This window comes from Muscardinus avellanarius, assembly GCF_963383645.1.
Source record: "Muscardinus avellanarius genome assembly, chromosome: 9".
In the NCBI taxonomy this organism is placed as follows: Eukaryota; Metazoa; Chordata; class Mammalia; order Rodentia; family Gliridae; genus Muscardinus; species Muscardinus avellanarius.
In genome coordinates this window covers 94,794,596-94,815,996 of record NC_137795.1, presented here as the reverse complement: position 1 = coordinate 94,815,996, position 21,401 = coordinate 94,794,596, and the positions used below count along the sequence as shown (strand labels likewise).

Genomic DNA, 21,401 nt, shown 5'->3' with positions numbered 1-21,401 from the left:
GACCATACCGTACATACTCTGAAATTTTTCTTTTTTCCTCTTGGCAGTGCATCTTGTTTTATTTTTTATTTTTTATTTTTTACAAGAAACTGGGACCACAGTGTACATACTATTCTAAAATTTGTTTTTCTCCTCTTAGCAACATATCTTGGTTATCTTGTCATGCAATCACTAGCTTTATTAATGAAAGCAGGGCTTTGGGGGGAGGCAGAGCTCTCTGATGACACATCTGGTCATCTCCTTGGGACTCCAGTTTGCCTCACTTGTAAAAGGAGGCAGAAGATGACGGATTCCGCGATGTAGTGCCAATATGCAGGGCACTTCATCCCCGCCCTGGCCGTCTCGTGACTCTCTGGGATGTTCTTAAAGCCCAGTCCTTCTTGATCTGGACCGGAGCCGCGTTTTGCAGTAACTCAGATGACAAAGCTGCAGCCAGCCAGAGGCGCTGGGGAAGGTCTCGGGTGGCCTGGGCGGCTGGGCGTGTCCGGAGGCGAGGCCGAGGGGCGGGGCGATATCTAGGGGCGTGGCCTCAGGCGCCTGGCGCGAGCGGCGTGCGTGCTGGTAGGCTGGTCGCGGCGTGACGTGCTAAGTGCCCGCGCCCGGCCCCGCCCCTGTCCCGAGGCCCCGCCCCTCCGCTCCCTGCAGCCCCGGCCCCTCCTGCGGCGGGCGCAGCTATGGCGGAGGCGGTGGAGCGCACTGACGAGCTGGTCCGGGAATACCTGCTCTTCCGCGGCTTCACGCACACTCTGCGGCAGCTGGACGCCGAGATCAAGGCGGACAAGGAGAAGGGGTTCCGGGTGAGGGGCCGGCGGGCGCCGCGCGGGTGGAGGCGGCCCGAGGGAGCCGGCGCGGCCCCCTCCCCCAGCGCTGCCCTCCCGGCGACGGCGGCGCTGTCACCGCACTGTGGGGGGCGCGTCTGCCCTGCCCGGCAGATGAGGAACTGAAGCCCTGAGGCCGGCGTGACTGGCCTGAAGCTGCCCGGCTTATTGGGAGCATCCGCTTCGGGGCCCAGGTTCCCCGATTCCTCCCTGTCCAGGGTTCCGTTCTCCATCCCTGCCTTAGGAGGCAGGTGCTGGCCAGTGGTTGCCCAGCATGGCGACAAGGTGTTAGGAGCCAGGGTTGGGTAGATGGATGAGTTCTGGACAGAGACGTATTCAAGGGTGGGCTTCCGATGGCAATAGGGGCAGAGGACGTCTGTCTGTGGTGTTTGCCTGAAATGGCCCTGTCACGGTAGTTTTTGCTTCTGCAGATGAGGAAGGCCTCATTGCCCATTTAAAAATGCAGACTTCCCCTGCTCTGATAAGGTTTTCTCTTGAGAGGTTCTTGGCATTTTTGTGTTTGATGTGTATGTTTGTACGTGCTGAATTAAACTGGTGGCAGATGGATTGAAAGAGGCAGGAGCTAGCTCAAGAGCGCTGGAGGGGAGTTAGGGATCCTGGTTTCTTCACTTGACAAAATGAGTGGTTACTTAGTGGCAAAAGCAAATTATTTCACCTCTCCAGGTTCCAGTGTTCTGATCTTTTTTTTTCTTTCTTCCTTTGTTGCGGGTCTGGAGATGGAACCCAGGGGCATTCAACCTCCCAGCTACACCCCCTGCCCAATTTCTTTTATTCTTTATTTTGAAACCGGGCCTCACTAAGTAGCTGAGGCTGTCCGCAAACCGCCATCCTCCAGTCTCAGCCTCCCAAATGCTGGATTACAAGTGTGCGCCACCATGCCCGGCTGTTTTTTGTTTTGATTTGGTCCTGGAGGTTGAACGCAGAGGCATTCTACCTCTGAGACACACCCCCAGCCCAATTTTATTTTATTTTACTTTTTATTATGAAACAAGGTCTCACTAAGTTGCGGAGGGACCTCACTAAATTGGTGAGGCTAGCCTTAAACCTATGAACCTCCTGTCTTTGCTGCCCAAGTACTGGGCTTACAAGAGAGTGTCACCACTTCCAATAGTCCTGATCTATTTTTAAGATGAGGAGGGGAGGTTGCATCCAAAATTTCTAGATTGTACTCTGATGCAATTACTCCTTACAAGGAGGTGAATTCTTTGGCTGATACTCTGAACAGCTACCAGCTCTGGGGTGGGAGTTTGATGACTTGCAGGAGTCTGCAGTGCACCTCCTGGTGACCCTGGGAATCCTTGAATTGTGAAGCTGGGAGGAGGACTCTGGAGATCATCTCATACTTCCTTGTTCATTTATTTTATTTTTGCAGCACTTGGGATTGAACCCAGGGGCATTCTACCTTTGAACTATACTCCCAGCCCTACTTTTTATTCTTTATTTTGAAACAGGGTCTCACTAAGTTGTGGAGAGCCTCACTACGTAGCTGAGGCTGGCCACGAACCTACGATCCTCCTGTCTTAGCCTCTCAAGTACTGGGATTATAAGTGTGCATCACCATACTCGGCTTCTTGCTCATTTAAAAAAATACTTAAAATTTTTTTTTTAAAAAATATGAGACTGCAGGTGAAATGATATTGCCAAGTGTGTTCAGGAGATCCAAGACCTGGAGCCAGATCTCATTTCTTGGGCCAGAGCCTTTTGGCACTTGTAATTTACATGTTTACCAAATCTCTGATAAATACTGTTCATTGGAAAATAACTTAAAACCTGTTTTATTATTATGTCTGGAAAATGTTACAGATTGCCAACTTAAAATTGTTTAATATCCAGAAGCCGCAGTGAGGGAGGCAGAAGCTGTGTATTGCGGAGCAAGGGGAGGATTGCCCCCTGTCCTTCTTGTCTTGTCTTCTTCAGCGCTTCTTTTTCTTCTCAGGTTGACAAGATTGTGGACCAGCTACAGCAGTTAATGCAGGTGTATGACTTGGCTGCCCTTCGGGATTATTGGAGTTACCTGGAGCGGAGGCTCTTCAGCCGCTTGGAGGATATATATAGACCCACCATCAACAAGCTGAAAACCAGCCTGTTCCGCTTTTATCTTGTCTACACAATCCAGGTGTTTGTTGGGTCAAGGGTTCTGCTTCTCTTGGGAGGGAGAGCTCTTTGATCCAGAAGTAGATTTTTTTCTAACCTCCAGGGAGGACTCTATACATTACTATGGGAAAGGGTAGAACAGCCACAGTGCAGATTATTTTTGCCTGCTTTCCTGTTTTTTTTTTTCCTTCTCATCATCTGTAGATCATATGACTCGTCGTTCCTATTCCCGTTTCCTCTCTTGTCTTAAGCACACAGCGTGGGTGGTGTTTTAAAGGAATATAACGTTTGAATAAGAAAGGCAACAGCTGATTGACTCGAGGTGTAGGGGTGGATAAGGTCCTTAGGTTATCTGAGCATCAAGTCAGGATTAATTTTCAGAATGGCACTGGTCATTAGAACTTCTTTTAAACCAGCTCTGAGATTACAAGATCTTTGGGAAAAGAGAGCTGCTTTCCTTCATGTTGTGAAGGTGGCGTTTTGCCACTTACCTGACAGGTGACATCCAGAGGCGGTGCAGACTGCTGTGCAGTGGGGAAGTATCTTACCAGTCGTCTTCTGTCTCTTTCCCGTCCTCACTACCCTCGTTGTGTCTTGGCAGACCAACAGAAATGACAAGGCTCAGGAGTTCTTTGCAAAGCAGGCCACCGAGCTCCAGAACCAGGCCGAGTGGAAGGATTGGTTTGTCCTGCCCTTCCTGCCCTCCCCGGACACCAACCCCACCTTTGCCACCTACTTCTCTCGACAGTGGGCCGACACCTTCATCGTGTCCCTGCACAACTTCCTGAGCGTCCTGTTTCAGTGCATGCATATCCTCTTCGCTGCCTGGGGCTGCAGGCCCAGTCCGAGGCGTCCAGGCAACGTGATCAGTAGCTGCCGCTCTTGATTTCTTCCACATAATGCCCAAGGATCATGGACATGTGTCCTGTGAGGGGCTGGACAGACTGGCAATGTTGTCAGGAGGCCAGGCAGTCATGAGTCTTGGTTCTGAGGCTGTGCTGCTGAAGAAGTAGCTGACATGCGTGGTGGGGATAGTGACAGGAGCCTAGTGCCGATCCTCAGCTCTGTCAGCAGGCCCAGGGGTTGGAAGGCAGCTACTTCTTGGTGACACCAGCCAGACTCAGAGCACCTTCCCTGTGCATGACACGTGTCCCTGGAAGTTGCCTTTGTGGGCATGCGGTAGCAGACGGGAACACTTCTTGGTTAGGAGCTGCCTCCCTGAGTTAGTGTTTGGGCTACTTGCTAGCAACTGTGACTTCATGTTCCTTCCTCAACTTGTCAGAACCCAGAGTAGCTTTAAGATTGAGCTTTAAGATTGTCTGTGCAAGCGTGATGGCGCACGCTTGTAATCCCAGCATTCGGGAGGCTGAAACCGGAGGATTGCAGTTTGCAGACAGCCTGAGCTACTTAGTGAGGAGGTCCTTCGCAACTCAGTGAGACCCTTTTTCAAAAAATAAAAAAGACTAGCTGGGCGTGGTGGCGCACGCTTGTAATCCCCGCACTTGGGAGGCTGAGACAGGAGGATCGCACGGGTTCGAAACCAGCCTCAGCTACTTAGTGAGGCCCTCAGCAACTTAGTGAGACCCTGTTTCTAAATAAAATATAAAATAGGTCTCAGAGTGGAACCCAGAGGCTTTCATCCCCAGTACCACCAAAATAAATAAATATTAAAAAGACTAAATAATAGGGCTGGGGGTGTAGCTCGGTGGTAGAATGCCCCTGGGTTCTATCCCCATTACCACCAAAAAAAAAAAAAAAAAAAAAAAAAAAAAGGAGATTGTCTGCAGGTATTAAAGGGAAAGGGAAAGAGAGAGAGGAAATGAAAGTGTAAATGAAAGTGTAAATAACCTCCAGCCTCCCGAGTGTCCCATTTTGTCATGCACAGCCTGGCTCCTGAGGCCCAGGGCTGCACCTTTGCTCCCGCTCTCTAGACTGGAAACCTCGGGGAGGAGAAGGGAGTCTGTCTGAGGCTGCCCGGTGAGGCACTGATAAATTTGGGCGTGGCAGAGGCCCACCCACTGGTGGCTGTGGGGCCTCTGGGAGGAACCTTTTCTGGTAGAGGTTCCTCCCTTTTTCCCCCTCCTTTCTCGTTGTGGAGGAGAGTGAATTCCGCCCTTGCCAGGGCTGCCTCTCTCCTCCTTCTGCCTCTTCACCCTGGGGACTTTCCAAAGAAATGAGCGGGGTGGTTACTGCTTGGCTACATGGGCCCCCCAGGGCAATTCAGATGGTCCTCAGGATCCTTTCCGTGCAAGACAGTGCTCAGTGGAGTGGGATACAAACACATGTGGGCTGCAGTTTGCTTCCCCAGGCTGAGGCCCTGTCTGCCCTGTGTCCTCTTGGCTGAAGTGGTGAGTGGTTACAGAGATCAGGGCCATAAGCTAGAAGGTGGGTGTTCAGGGCGGCGTGTGGCCGGGCATCTGCAGAACATGTTTGCTTCTAAGTCTAACCCTTTCTCAGTCTGGGGAGGAGAAAACCTAGTGGCTGATCCTGCTTCCAGGATCGCTCTTGGCTAGTGTCTGCCTTGACCTCGCTGGAGCTTGGACAGACTGTGAAGCCTGCTGAAGCTAGCTCATTCCTGGCAGTGGTTGGGGGAGAATTCCTAGGTTTGGATTTCTGTCCTCCTGAAGGATTGGCCAAGCAGAATGTCATGTTTCTGTGCGTCCAGAGGAAACAGGATGGCCTGGACTAGGGACTAGAGTCCAGAGACTAGAGGGAGACTATTTCATAAATCTAGAACTAGTCTACAGCCCAAATTCTGTCCCTTGTGCCCTGTGTCTTATGTTCAAATATCAAAGGTCTGGGAAGGACTTTACGGAGTTTCCAAGCAGGCTTATTCTTTAACTCTGTGCACCAGTTCCCGTGATCCTGAACTTTGACGCAGAATGCCAGAGGACTAACCAGGTTCAAGAGGAGAATGAAGTCCTGCGCCAGAAGGTCTGCTCTCGACAGGCTTGCTCCTTGGGAAGGACTTCTGCTTTTTGAAATCGGGTAGTGGGAATGAAGGGCTGATTAGATACAGAAAAGCTGAACTGTTCTCAGGTGAAATGAGTCACCCAGAGTCAGTATTGGGGATTTGGGTAAGATTCATTTTGAAATCTTGTGTGCAGCTAAACCTATAAACAGGAATGAACTTGTAAGAATTAAAAGACTGTGCGCATTGATACCACCTTGCAACTCACTTTCCTTATATTTATTTTGCCTTCCCAGTCTTTTTTTTTTCCACCTCCGGCCATGTATATATTGTTCACAACCCAGATGTAATTTAATTATTGCTACTCAGCTGCATGTTCTTGTTTGATAAAAGAATAGAGGCGGGGACCCACATTTGCTTTTACGTTTTGCCCAAGGAGCATTTTCCTGTCCTGAAATGAAAAATTCTCTCCTTGATGTTTTCAGAAAAGGGAAACTTGTAGGCTCTTTAGATTTTTGGCGTTTAATATTCTTGGATTTTGAATGTGTGTGCCTATGTATAGTTTTCAGTCAAAAGGTTAAAGGTGCTATAATTCCTTTAAAATATTTTTCCATGTGAGTTCTAAGGCTTGATTTTCTTTCTTTCTTTTTTTTTTTTTTTACATGCCAAAGTGCAAAGCAGGATTGCGAGGAGCTATTTTTCTTAGTGAATTCAGTAGAAGCAAGTCAGGTGGTAAAAAAAGAAGCAAGTCAAGTGATAAATCAAAGAAGAAATAGGTTTTGGATGTCTTAGCAGCTTTTGGTTTTCTCATCTCACTATTGTAATTCCAACAAGCCACTCTTTTAAAAAATGTCCCAGTGTGCTGTGAGCAGCTGGGCACGGTGGTACACACCCATAATCCCAGAGACTAGGGAAGCTGACCAGGAAGATTGCAAGTTTGGTGCAACCTGGGCATTTAGCGAGGTCCTGGCTCAGATAGATAGAGAGATAGATGGATAGGAGGGACTGGGAGTGCAGCAGCTCAGTGGTAGATCCCTCACCTAGCATGTGTGAGGCCCTGAGTTCAATCCCCAGTACTGCAGAAAAGCAAAACAAAACAAACAAAAACCCCCAAACCAGTGCAATGCGATGTGATGGGGACCTTGAGATCCAGGACCAGTACCTCTTTGAGCCAGTGAAGTTGGGTTTGGATGTGAGGTGTCTAGAAATCCCCCTCAGCAGAAGTAAAGTCAGGTGGCTCATTGGCTAACTTGCCTCCAACTCCTCGTAGCTTTTTGCACTGCAAGCCGAAATCCACCGACTGAAGAAGGAAGAGCAGCAGCCGGAAGAGGAAGAGACCTTGGTCCAACACCGATTGCCTCCTTATGTCTCCAATATGGACCGCCTGGGGGACTCAGAGCTGTGAGTGTGCGCAAGGGCTTGTGGGTGGGGGGCAGTTGCTGCCCCTCCTCTGCTCTCTGTGGCCCGAGCTTCTTTGGCCCCACCTTGCCCCTGGTCCCCTGTGCCTGTTGAGGGAGAATTGCTAACGAGCCTCTAGGCATACCTGCCCTTGGTTCAGAGTTTTATTTATTTATTTTTGGGTCTTGGGATGGAACCCAGAGGCATTTGACCTCCGAACTACGCCCCCTGCCCTATTTTTTATTCTTTATTTTGAAACTGGGTCTCACTAAGTTGTGGAGGGCCTAAGTAGCTGAGGCTGTCCGTGAGCCGTGATCCTCTGGTCTCAGCCTCCCAAATGCTAGGATTACCACCACGCCCGGCTTGGTTTAGAGTTTTATGAGCAAGGTCCCTATGGCCTTAAGGTCCTCTAGGATTTGTTTGTAACCTCCAAACCTCTGGCTCTGCCTGGAGGGAGGGGAACTGCACAGCTCTGCCAGGGGCCTGCACATCTAGATGTGCATAGCTCAGATCAATAAAACAGACACTGTGGCAAAATCCCATGGAGTTGCTGTGCACCGGAAGGAGCACCTCAGGGTGGAAGGACTGGCCAACACAGGCGAGACACACTCCTCAGGAGAAGCATCCTACTTGGGTTCAGAGAGCTAGGCAGTAGCAGGGCATGGTGGTACACGCATGCAATCCCAGTACCTGGAGGCTGAGATAGGAAGATCACAGGTTCAAAGCCAGCCTTGGCGACTTAGCCATGCTCTGAGCAACCTAGTGAGACCCTGTTTCCAAATAGGATGTAAAATTGGCTCAATTTTGTATCTGGGTTCAATCCCCAGTTACTCTCCCCCTCCAGAAAAAAAGAGGTAGGCAGACTGTAAGAGAGGTATTTGACCTTAAAAAACAGCCAGGCATAGCTGTTTTTGTGTGGTGATAATAGTGGTACCAGCAGTGGTTGACGAAGGGTGCAGGCAGGCGACAGGGCTAGTGAGTCAGGGTGTGAACCCAGGCAGCAGCCAAGTGGCTTGCTAGGTGGGACTGCCCTAGCTCCTCAGCCAGTGCCCGCTGATTAAAAACCATGCCAGCTAAAGATGCAGCTTAACATGTGTTAGTAGCTATGTTATACAGAGAAGAAACAAAGTTAATATTTGGCCCAATATATCTGAACTGTTCCAATATATAAGGAATATAAGCAAAACATAAATGAACTATTTTGCAGTACTTTCACGCTAAGTCTTTGAGTTCCGGTGTGTCTTACCCCTCCAGCACATCTCGACTTGGGCTGACCACGGTTCAGGGGCTCCATAACACCGGTGGCCAGTGCCTGTCAGGCAGGGCAGCTTTGAGCTTTACCAGGGCCTCAGAGAAGAGCCGCAGACTTCACTGTGGGGCTGGGTCAGCTGTCAGCCACCTTTGCTCAGGAAGTAGGACCGAGGAAAATGGCACCATCAAGCCCAGGCTGGGGATTCTGGCTAGGGCCACCATCATTCACCTCATCTATGGCCCAGAAACTCCAAATTCTTGGATCTTCCTGGTTCCTCTTCTTCTCTGTGACCCTGTGGTGTGTCTGCTTGCCCAGAGCCATGGTGTGCAGCCAGAGGACGACCTCCCTCTCCCAGTCACCTCGAGTAGGCTTCCTGTCCTCGCTGCTACCTCAGAGCAAGAAGAGCCCCTCAAGGTTGTTGCCCGCCCAGGGAGCACCCCAGGCTCAGAGCTCGGCCAAGAGGGAGACCTTCAGTGGTCAGGTAAGCCCCGGTCACACCTTTTGACTCTTGGCAAGAAGCCTCTGACACCTGCTGTCGGGTCTGCTTCTAGGCCGCCTCTGCAGGCATACACTCGTATGCCCTCTGTTCAGGACCAGGTTCGTGGTTATGCTGTGAGAGCCAAAAGTCACTTCTCATTTCCTTTCTTGCCTTTCCCCTCCTAGGCCAATGATGGGCTCGGCAGGGTGAGACTAGAGACAAGGCTGTAGGGAAGGCCTTGGGAGAACAGGAGACGATCCACCTATCCCATCCCTCCCCTTCCTGGCACTGCAGGGCATGGTGTTGGTGGAGGACTGTGCAGGACCTCAGGCCTGCGTCACCCAACCCCACGGGGCTGCTGTCTTCTGGCTGCCCCCGTGCCCTTGGCCAGCTCCCAGAAGTCTGCCACACCCCTTGGCTGAAGTACTGGACCGACAGCAGTAGGAAGTGGGCTTCAGGGGCCCCTCCCCCTTCCTCACAACCTGGTGGACGCAAGAGGACTTAGACTGTTTGCATTGTGATTCCAACTCTGGAATTTTGAGTTTTTGGTGACACAAACTAGTGTCTGGCCAAAGAGTTAATTAAGACTTTCCTCTGGATCCATGTATTTCACTTCCGCGTTGATTCTGCCAAGGATTTTCACTTTTATATTATATTGCAAGAGAATTTCTTCCATGCCAGCTTATATCCCAAGCAGCTGAGTCCCACAGAGCAGTTTTCCTGGCAGAGCTTGTCAGACTTCGTTGCTTTCAGCAGTGCCTGCCAGAGCGAACACTTAACCAGGCTCACAGTTAGATTTTATTGCTTGGATAGGGACGCTTTCTCTTTTAATATATTTTTACTGGCTACCAATAAAGCAGTTCATCATAGCCTGAGCCATCCTCACCTACCATTCGTGGCTGGAGCTTGGGACAGCTTTCTGTATCCTGCTCCCGGCTGCCATTGGAATGTGGGCGTCTGGTGCTGTTGAGTGGAGATGCGTTTGCTTGGTTAATAGCAGTATTGACTCCCTAGGGCAGGAGCAATTGAGAGGAGAGGAGAGCCTTTTGTACCTGCAGTGAATGCCTGGCAGGTGCTCAGCACTCAGTAAATCTTAGGCGAGATTATACTCCTGGCCTACCTGGTGCCCGAGTCAGTTCTGTGCCACCCATGCAAAGGACTGACTAATCTCAGTGTCCCAGAGCGTGGAGGCCGTTGGAGGTCAGTCACAGTTATTTCTACAGTTGTTTTACTGAAAAGTCAAGTCTTGGGAGTAGAACATTAGTTCTTTAGAATATGGCCAGGTAAGTTTTACTGTTTGCTTTCTAGATCTCTCACCAAGTAACATTTTATAAGTTTGATAGTTGATATGGATCGGGAATGTTGGTCCCTTGAAATGAGCTCAGCATTGCGAAATTCAATTGCACCAACTCGGAATGGGAGCAGACAGGGGCAGCTTCTTTGGGGTTAAGCCTGTGGCTAAGCTCTTTATGTGTTCAGCAACTGTGTGTCACATGGTAAGCTTGAAATGGAGTGGGGCATTTTTGTGCAGCTTATAGCCAAGAGATGGAGGTAAAAATATGCATAGCAGTCATTCCTTATCTTGCCTCTCAAATATAATCCGATAAAGGTTGAGTCACCGAAAGGTATGTTACCAGAGCAGAGCTTCTAGATCCTGAATGGAGACACGGATGTCTACAATTTGAAAGCCTATCCATCAAGTCACTTGTTTTATTGATGCTTTTACTCAGCATCAACATTTCAACTCTAGAAATAACTGAACAACCTCAGCTACTTAGGCCCTTTGCAACTCAGCAAGACCCTGTTTAAAAAAATAAAAAGACTAAAAATAGGGTTGGGGTGTAGTTCGGAGGTAGAATGCCCCTGGGTTTCATCCCTAGTGCTTAAAAAAAAAAAAGTTTAGAGTTGGAGGGAGGCTTAAAGGTCATCTGACCCCCTTACCTACTGACCATAGGAGCATATTCTCTGGATGGATTGCCTCCTCTGATGTGAAGCTCCCTGCTTGTCAAAGGAGACATATATGCTTGTCAAGAGTTATTAGTAGAAATCTTTTTATAACTTTTATTCCTGAATCTTAGTCTGCTGGAGCTATGTACAAGGCTTCTTGCATAGGACAATCCTTCCTATCTTTTCCACGCTGACCACTCTCTGTTCATCCTGCTCCCCAGGGCTCCCTCTGGCGTGGTTTCTCATTCCCTTGCCATCCTTGGGCTGCCGCCATCCTTGGGCTGCCTCCTCTGGGGACATTCTGATGTTTTGCTTCCTGTATTAGAACTGAAGCTGAATGTCCTGTGTTCGATGCCTTTCGCCAGTGTCAAATGCAGTGTGTGGTAGGGTCTCTTCTGCGATTTGGGTCACATACTCCTTAGAACTCAGTAGGGAGTGAAACTGGTTTCTAAATAAACTCCAGTGCTTTGCCAATGCATATTAAGTACAGTCTTTTGTTCACCACTATCTCACTTCCTTTTTTATTTTATTTTATTGGTACTCTGTAGTTTCACATCATAATTTGGATCATATTGACAATGGCATCCATTCACACAGTACTTGGTGTCCCCCCACGGTTCTCCTTTCTCCCCTCCCAAGAATGAATGTTCAGGTAACCATGCTACATTCACACTTACACACATATTCGAATGTAACTCCTCCATTTTACTGTTAAAGAATAAGTGCACAGCCGGGTGTGGTGGTGCACACTTATAATCCCAGCATTCGGGAAGCTGAGACAGGAGGATCCTGGCTCATGGACAGCCTCGGTTACTTAGGCCCTTTGCAACTCAGTGAGATTCTGTTTCAAAATAAAGAATAAAAAATAGGGCTGAGGGTGTAGCTCAGAGGTAGAATGCCCCTAGGTTCCATCCCTAATACCACACACACACACACACACAAAAAAAAAAAAAAAAAAAACCACAAGCTGTATTTTGATGTTCAATTAGCAGTACATGAAATGATTAGATTTCCTATTTTAAATATTATTTTAAGCTGGGTGTGGTGGCACATGCTTGCAATTCCAGCACTGGGGAGGATGAGACAGGAGGATCATAGGTTCACAGTAAGACCCTGTTTCAAAATAAAAGAATGTAATAGGGTTGGGGGATAACTCGGATATACAATACCCCTAGATTTCATCCCCAGTATTGCAAAAATAAATAAATACTATCTCTACAGAACATTGTAAAGTTTGTTCACATCAGCATTTCACCTTCTCCTGATGTGTTGCTAAAACTTGTCACTATGACTGAAATGTCTATAACATTATTCTTGCAAAATAGATGACAACATATACTCTCGAGACTTTTAATATGAATCTGGGGGCAAAAATTATTTTATTTTATTTTATTTTGGTGGTACTGGGGTTCCTGGAAGCCCTTCTACCTCCGAGCTACACTCCCAGACCTATTTTATATTTTTGAAACAGGGTCTCTTACGCCAGCGCGGCTGGCTTTGAACCTGCGCGATCCTCCTGTCTCCGCCTCCCAAGCGCGGGGATTACAAGAGTGCGCCACCACGCCCAGCTGGGGGCAAAAATTAAAATAAATAAATAAATAATAAGAAACTGCAGAGTCGCAGCTCTGAAGCTTTTTCGGATCTGGAGTTGCAGTAGCCAGAAGGGCGCATTAATAGCAGACAGGTCTGGGCAGCGGCTCTGCTCATGTCCTTCCCTGCAGCGATAATTCTTGGCTTCCACTCCCACTTAGTGAGCTGTGCCACAGCAAGTGGGCACTACCTTATTATAGAGATAGCCTTTAATTGGCTGTAATGTAAAGACAGCAACGCGTCTACACACTTCTGTGCTCCTCTTATTAGCATCAAATTACCTCCTGGCTATTGAGACATCCCCAGCTGTCCAGGACTTCTTCCCATGGAGTGGGCAGGGTGGGGGAAGAGTGGCCTCCTCTGTCTTTAGGTCCGTAATTTCTACATCATGAAAGCCTGTCTTCTGGGTGGCTCTGTTTTGCTCCAGGCGCGACCACGTTACCAAAACGAGCCGTTTGGATGGACGCCTGGCAAGACCTATGAGGCTTTGGAATCCCTCCCAGTCTACTCAGATGTCAACTTATATCCATCTTCAGAGAGAGAAAATAAAAAGTAATAAGACAGGTTACAGTATCTCTTTTGAACTGTAGCAGTCAGGTAGATTATGATGGATATAATTTAAACCATGGGATGTTAATGTTACATGAATTCAGCAGTTAAGATTTTTATGAAATTTGCTCCTGAGACAAAACCTTCAGTTATTGGTTACATCACTGGAAACATTTATTTAAGTTGTGTACATTGCAACTAGACAGTGTTTACCTTAACCTGCTTTGCAAAGTGTTTTGAGGACAACTGCATCTACTAGCTCCTAATACATCGTTATCTTTGATTGGAGTTCACCCCTCTTTAGTGACTTAGGTAGTTTGCAGAGAAGCTCTCTTTTCTGAAGCAGGATCTGAGAAGTGCTTAAATCCATGGCGCTCTTATTATAAGTTACCCTGGCATTACAAAGGCAGTTCCTGATTTATTGTGGTACCTTTTGTTAATCCTATTTGAAAATACAAGCTGTCTGCCCCAGTGTGACGGCAGACTGGACAACTTCCTCGCCATCTTGACTTGCAAGGGAAGCGTTGCCTGGCGTTTCTACATGTCGGGTTTTCTGCCCTGTCTGGGGAAGTGTTATAAGTGGTGTTTGAGTCGGCTAGAGAATCTGAACCTCGGTTTACCACCAATATGGGCCACTTGAGTTGGGTGCTCTTAACACCGAGCACCGAAAAAGGAAAGGCTGCCATTTATCTGGTGTAGGGAATGACTAAGGAAAGAAGAGGCCACAGAGCGCTCGTCTCTGTCTGTAGCATTTCCCACGCTTGCTCCCGAGGCAGGATGCCCCGTGGCCCACAGACCACAGCATGCAGGTAGCGGCAACAGACGCAGTAGACGTGGCGCCTCCCGGGCCATGATGGGCTGCTCGGTGGACATCACCTGAAGAAGCCGTGCCTGACAGCAGCAGCCTACCCCTCCCCAGACCTTGGCTTCAGAGCACGGCTCACTCAGGCAGCCCCCTCACCTTCGCCTAGGACTGGACCTTCGTCTTCCCAGGCCTTGAAAACAGTTATCGACACAGCTCTGACATTTGGAATTAAGGTGCGCTATGGCTCATCAGCACAGGTTTACCATTCTTGCTCTCTTCATGGAAGGACTTGAAATGTATAAACAGGCCAGCTTTTGTCTCTTCCTTTTGTCTTAAGGGAAATACTCAATGAGACATTCTTGAGAACTGAAGAAGCCGTGGTGCTTCTTTGCCTCACTGGCCGGGCTGTGCCATTTCATCTGAGGATGGCCACTCCTTTCCTTGCTCTTTTTGGCTGCAGTCTTGTCATTGTATTTAGCGTATCATTGCTCAGTCTGGGCTTTAACTTTTCTAGCATTTTTTGGTAGATGTGCATTACTCTATGAGTTGAACTTTCCGCCTATTTCCTTTAAATATTTCCTTTCTTCCTGGGACATAAAATAGCCACTGTTTCTTGCTTTAGAATCTGTCAGTGCTCACTCACGCACTGATTTCCTTTTAAATCTCTTCCTTTCTCTAGACATTCTGACATCCTGTCACTATAGTTTCAGCATGTGTCTGGCCGTGCGAGGGTGCCCTTTGGGGTTGCTCTAGCCCAAGACTTACTGTCATGTGAACACAGCCAACCAACTTTTTTTTAAAAAAATAAAATGGAGGTAGATCTCCATAGCACTTCCCTTATTTTCTGTTAGATGAAACTTTCAGCAAAATAATTCATCAGATATTCTGTTTATTCAGGTTGAGTATCTCTAAAATCCAAGGTCTGAAATGCTCCAATATCTGAAACTTTTGAGCGCCAACAGGATGCCACAAGGGGCAAATTCCACACAAGGAAACTTTGTTTCATGCATGAAATTATTAAAAATATCATATAAAATTTTCCATTTACCTCCAGCCTATGCATAGAAGGTATATATGAAGCATAAATGAATTCCCTATTTAGACTTAGGTCCTAGCCCCATAATAGGCATAATGTGTATGCAAATATTCCAAAATCTGAAACGCTTTTGGACCCAAGAAGTTTAGATTAGGGGAACTCAACCTGTAGTAGAGTAGATGTCAGGATTGTCCTTGCAGCCAAGCACTGCTACTGTGGCTTCACCTGCCCACAGACCTCATATATTTAGTCAGTCATTAATTCGGGCCCAGTGTGCCAGGCAGGGTGCTGGGCACCGTGGATCCAAAGTTAAGTAATGTCGGGTCCTAGATTGGGAGACGCTCACAGAGGGCTGAGCCTCAGCGCGCAGGTATCCTCAGCCAGTGAGAACTCAGCGCCACCAACACTCTCCAGCTCCTTATCCGTGCACAAGTCCTCAGCCAGTTTTAGGGATTTATTCAAACATAATTACATTCCATAGTGACTTCACCTTCTCTTTCTTTTCTTTTTCTTTCTTTAATTTTTAAAACTTTTTTAGATTTTTATTTTTATATACTTTCAATGTTACAGGACATTTGTAATCACACCTGGCTTAAATTCTTCTTCTTTTTTAAAACTAGTTATCTGATTGTCCTCATACCAGTAATTAAGAATTCCATCTTTGAGCCGGGTATGGTGGTGCATGCTTGTAATCCCAGTACTTGGGAGGCTGAAACAGGAGGATCAGAGGTTCACGGCCAGCCTCAGCTACTTAGTGAGGCCCTCCACAACTTAGTGAGACCCTGTTTCAAAATAAAGGATAAAAAAATAGGTCTGGGGGTGTAGCTCAGAGGTATTGGAATGCCCCTGGGTTCAATCCCCAGTACTGCGGAAAAAAAAAAAATTCATCTTTGCTTTGATAATTTGAAAACACTACCCTAATCATATGTAAATTACCATGAGTAATTGAATCTGTTTTGGACTTCCTTTTCTTCTGGTATTTCTGTCCATTTGTGCTGTTTTAATTCTAGAGGCTTTGCTATATGTTTAAACACCTAGAAGAACCAGTCTCCCCTCATAGCTCTTCTTTTTGGGTGTTTTTCTATCTATTTTCTGTTTCTTTTTTCTATGTAAACCTTAATGTCAACATTTTTGCCTTCAGAAAAAAAAATTTGTTGCTATTTTTATTGAGATGACTTGAAATTACAAATTAGAGGGAACTGGCAATTTGTTGATGCTGAGATTTTGCCCAAGAAGGGATGGCTGTCCTTTGTGCTATACTACTTTCACGTCTTTCAAGGATGCTTTATAATTTTCTTTATGTAGATTTTAATACTTTTGTCAGGTTTATTCCTAGATATTTCACATTTGTTGTTGCTATAGTAACCGAGGCTCTCTTACATTCTCTGCCTGGTAATTACTTGTGTATATGAAGGCTGCCCGTTTGCATTTTATGTTTACATTTGTTACCTTGCTCTTTTGAGTTAGTTTTAGCATTCATTTTCCAGGATTTTTCAGATATATTGTTCTATTATCTTCAAAAAAGGGTGTTACTAATTTTCTGATTGAGTCTCTTAGTTACTTCTTGTAACAATTATATTTACTACTAGTATAGTGTTTAATAACTGGAGACAGAGGGCATCTTGCCTTGTTCCTTAGCACAACTCCCTCAAGAGGTTGCCTTTACGTATGGTGCTGGCAGCTGGGCATGGTGGTGCACATCTGCAATTCCAATACTTGGGAAGATGAGAAAGGAGGATCGCAGGTTCAGGACCAGCCTTAGCAACTTAGTAAGACTCTCAGCAGATTAGCGAGACCCTGTTGAAAAACAAAATAGGGCTGATGCCCTGTTTCAAAATAAAAAATCAAATAGGCTGAGACCCTATTTTGAAATGAAATTAAAATAGGACTGGGGGTGTAGCTTGGAGATAGAATATCCCTGGGTTCAATCCCCAGTACCAAAAAATAAAATAAAATAAAACAAAATAAAACCAATCATTATGATACTGGCTGGCTTTAAGATGAGGGGAATGAGGGAATACCACATATATCCATACACATTCTAGATAATTTAATAATCATTTATTTTGAATTTTTTTTATCAGTGCTAATTGATATTAATCTTTAATTTCCTTTCTTCTGTGTTGTCTCTATCAGGTGTAGAAAACATAACATTTGCCTACAAATGTTATGTTTGCTTATAAAAAAGGAATTTTAAGAGTTTTCCTTCTTTTCTGGACTCTGATACAAAACCCATATGATACCTATGGATTTGATAGAACTCACCCGAAAAACCATCTGGGCTTGGTACTTTCTGGTGGGATAGTTTTTGATTAGTTTTGTAATTTTCTTTTTTCTTCTTATGGAAAATGGCACATTTAAGATTTTCATCACTACTGGCAAACTGTATTTTTCTTAGCAATTAATCATTTCAGTTGGGTTTTTGTAAAGGTCTGCAAAGAAGTCACCACACCGACAGGCTTCTTCTCGAGTGCTTCTGAGACACAGTAAAGTCTGAGAACTACTACTTGTCTATATAGTGAACACTTAGGCCCCAGAGACCACGTTTAGCCAGTTACCTGTTTAGTAGCCTGAGGTTTAGCAGGCCTCCACCCTGCTGATCTTTTTGTATGAAACATACTCTTCACAGAACCTAGTTTGCAATATTATGTGGGTTCTTTTCCTTTTTCTCAAAAACCCAATGTAAAGATCTTGTAGTCAGTTGCTGAATCTGTCAAACCTGCCAATTTTTTTTTTTTTTTTTGCAGTACTGGGGGTGGAACCCAGGGGCTTTTCTACCTCTGGGCTATACTCCCAGACCTATTTTATATTTTATTTGGAAACAGGGTCTCACTAAGTTGATGAGAGCCTCACTCAGTAGCTGAGGCTGGCTTTGAACCTGTGCGATCCTCCTGTCTCAGCCTCCCAAGTACTGGGTTTACAAGTATGTGCCACCACGCCCGGCTTAAACCTACCTAATACTTGTTCCGGGCATTTGTGACATCCTCACCTGCCAGGAGCCCAGTATTCTGGAAGACTGCCATACACCCAGGAGATAGGTCTCCCTGTATGTATAGTGTTGTGGAGGTCCCACGGCCACTTTTCAGGTTCTGCTATTACATTAGAGCTTGTGGAGACGTGCTTTGGAACTCCTTAGTCTTTTTTGCCCTCTAGACCAGTAAATATGGGGAGGAATTAGCCGGGTGTGGTGGCGCCTGCCTATAATCCCAGTACTTGGGAGGTTGAGACAGGAGGATCGCAGGTTTAGAAGCAGCCTCAGCAACTTAGTGAGGCTCTTAGCAACTTAGCGAGACCCTGTTTCCAAATAAAAACTAAATAGGGCTGCAGGTGTAGCTTGGAGATAGAATGTCTTTGGGTTCAATCTCAAGCACCACACACACACACACAAATAAATAAATAAATAAATAAATAAATAAATAAATAAATAAATGAAAGATTAGTGAATTTGTATAATGGGGACAGCACCCATATTTCTCATCCCAGGGACCTTGGGAAGGGCACCAGGGCTACCTCATCACCTCTTTGATACTGATTTTATTGACCACCTGCTGTTTCTGGGAAGAGAGAAGACATCCTCGAGGAGTGGGATGATTATTAGATTAATTTCCTGTTGCTATGGGCTTGATGGGCCTTATCACCTGTTAGGAAAAGAAGTCAGAAAATGACAATTTCTCTCCCGTCCAGTTTACCTTTCTCAAAGCTCCTTGGGTTTCCAACAATTTCTGTTAACATTTTCTGGTTCTCCAGTCATCGTTTTCGAATGTGTCAGCATTAGCTGGCCTGGTCCTATAGTTGTCCCCAAACAAGAGACAGTATTGCGTTCCTTTTTCCCTTTGGAAGGGGACTGCATGTTGGACGCACCTTTTTTCATATGGCCCAAACATACCGTTGTGTGTAAATGCTCACGGCCTGGAGCGTGGGTTCTAGCCTGCCTTAGTCTTGGGTCAGTGCTGAGCGGCTCCCCCTTAACTAAAGTTAATGGACCCTAAGGTTAAGGAGTGCAGGCTGAGGCGCGCAGTGACCTCTCCTGCCCTTCACGGGGTGAGGATGGGAAGAAGGAGGCGCCGGCCGCAGTCCACCTGGCCGAGCCAGTGCTGTTTCCACTCCTGTCCTGGTTCCAGGAAGGCCTTCGACCTGGAGCTGCTGGGGAGCGAAGCTGCTCCCTGCTCCCCTCCTGACCCAGTTGCCCTCACCCCGACCTGCAAGAAGAGACTTCTCACAGCTGCTTTCTCATCCTGTAGGCCTCCAAGGGAAAGGACCTGGTTCTGGGGACCAAGGATGGGAAGAGCCTTCCAGGCGGACCGGCCCCTGAGTCCAGCTGGGTGCAGCAGCGGCAGCGGCGCCTGCAGGACCACGGCAAGGAACGGAAAGAGCTTCTCTCCACCTCCTCCCAGGTGCGGGGCTTCTTCCCTACCCTCCAAGTCCTACCACAGCACAGGGCATGCTTTTAGCTGCTTGCCCTTTGCTTGGTTGTAGTTTGCCCGGCTTTCCCCTTGCAGCGTCGCCCCAGCAAAGGGCCGTAGAACGCGAGCCTCTGGACGTGCCCTGAAGACGGCTCTGCGTGTGTTTGGCTGGGGAACCTGGCATGCTCGTCCCTCCCTTAAGCTAACTGTGCAGCTCAGCATCTCGCCAGATGTGGAAGCTGATCTCCTCCATGTAATCCAGAGTCACCCTGGCTCGCCTGACACCAGGTCTCTTTCTTCTGCTTTACCAGAGGCCCAGCTCCCAGGCTGCACTGAGACCCACACGGGGCGGTTCTCCCCCAACCCTTCCCCTGCAGCCCTGGGCTGGGGCGCCCCTCTGGAGTGTGGTCAGGGGCTGCCCTTCCCAGAAGCATAAGCTGCTTCCCTTTCTGCCAAATTTTACACCAGATTGAAGGGAAAAGTCAAAGGGATTTGCTGGTTTACTCCATTTACCTCCTATTAGGGGATTGTTGCCTTTTTTTTTTTTTTTTTTTTCCAGTACTGGGGAATGAACCCAAGGGCATTCTACCTCTGAGCTCCACCCCAGCCCCATTTTTTATTCCTTATTTTGAAACAGGGTCTCACTGGGTTACAAAGGGCGTAGCGGAGGCTGGCCGAGAACCCAGATCCTCCTGTCTCAGCCTCTCAAATGCTGGGATTACAAGTGTGCACCACCACCCTGGCTTGTTGCCTTTATTTATTTATTTATTTATTTATTTATTTATCTATCTATCTATCTATTTATTGCAGTACTGGGGATGGAACCCAAGTGCATTCTACCACCGAGCTACACCCCCAGCCCTATTTTTTATTCTTTATTTTAAAAGAGGGGCTCACTGAGTTGCAAAGGGTTTCACTAAGTAGTAGCTGAGGCTGTCCACAAATTGTGATCCTCTGATCTTAGCCTCCTGAATGCTGGGATCAAAAGTATGCGCCACCACGCCCAGCTGTATTTTTTTAATTTAAATTTAATTTTATTTTTAATTGGTGCACCAGAGTCTCACATCATAATGTGGATCATGTTGACATGACATATATTCACACAGTGCTTGGTGCCCTCTCCCCCGATTTCCCCTTCTCCCTCCCTCCCAATGCTGAGTGTCCAGGTTAACTATGTTATATTCACATGGATACACATATTCGATTGTAGCTTTTCCATTAATTAACCTCAGTCTTCCTCCTCCCCTACCCTTCCTTTCTGGCTTTGCTGAGGTTGCCCCTCCATTATCTGGAGTCCCTCTGCTATCCCTAATACTCCCTGTCTTGAGCATTTTAGAGAAAACACATGTCCCTTCTCTTGCTGTGCTTGGCTGATCTCACTTAACATAATGTTCTCCAGGTCTTTCCATCTTCTTGTGAATAACATAATTTTGTTCTTATTGATTTTTTATTTTTATTTTTATTGTCAATGATCAGCCCCAGAGTGTTTCTAGTTTGGTGGCAACAGGCTCCAAAGACTCTAATCTCAAATCCTTCTCTTCTGGAGGATAGCTCCATCCTGTCTGAGATCCTTTACATCTTCTTTCATTGTTAGACTCCTCCTGCCACCTTGGGGGACACTTGGAGAAACGTCAGGCCCCTCCGGGTGGCCAATGCCCCCAGGCCTGGGGTGTGACCGGCAGGCATGCAGTCATCATGGTGGCGGGTCCTCAGCACCCTATGGCGGCAGAAACTAGGCCGCCGTGGACCTCCGCTGTCCTTGGGCTGTCGCCATGCCGGGCCAGTGGCCTGGGTTTCTCCGTGGCCTAGTCCCCACCTCCCAGCAGGAGATGCTGTGCCACGCTTACTGCGCGCCTGGCGCCTGGCTGCACAGCTGGGTCCTCCCCTCTGCCAGCCCACGCCTGGGCAAGGGGCTGAACTGCTTTCAGTCTTAGCTCCCACAGCCTTGGGGGGTCACTAATAGTGGCTCACGAGGATGTGGGAGCGGTTACATGAGAGAACATCCGCAGACCGCTCATCACAGCACCTGGCCCACGGTGAGCGCTCACGGACGATGGCCATCATCCTCATCGGGCCTGTGTCAAGGGGAGGGAGCAAGT

At 47.3% G+C, this 21,401-nt stretch overlaps 1 protein-coding gene across 1 annotated transcript in view; it reads left to right on the top strand.

The window, feature by feature from the left end:
* Nucleotides 1-674: 674 nt before the first annotated feature.
* WDR91 (WD repeat domain 91) overlaps nt 675-21,401 on the top strand; it is a gene marked incomplete at both ends in the record, with an annotated part of 31,088 nt that continues 10,361 nt past the window's right edge. The window contains 7 exons of the mRNA XM_080701491.1: nt 675-797; nt 2,776-2,955; nt 3,535-3,775; nt 5,788-5,867; nt 7,115-7,245; nt 8,810-8,975; nt 19,141-19,293. Of these exons, the coding sequence (XP_080557617.1) occupies nt 675-797; nt 2,776-2,955; nt 3,535-3,775; nt 5,788-5,867; nt 7,115-7,245; nt 8,810-8,975; nt 19,141-19,293 (1,074 nt within the window). The remainder of the gene's footprint in view (nt 798-2,775; nt 2,956-3,534; nt 3,776-5,787; nt 5,868-7,114; nt 7,246-8,809; nt 8,976-19,140; nt 19,294-21,401) is intronic.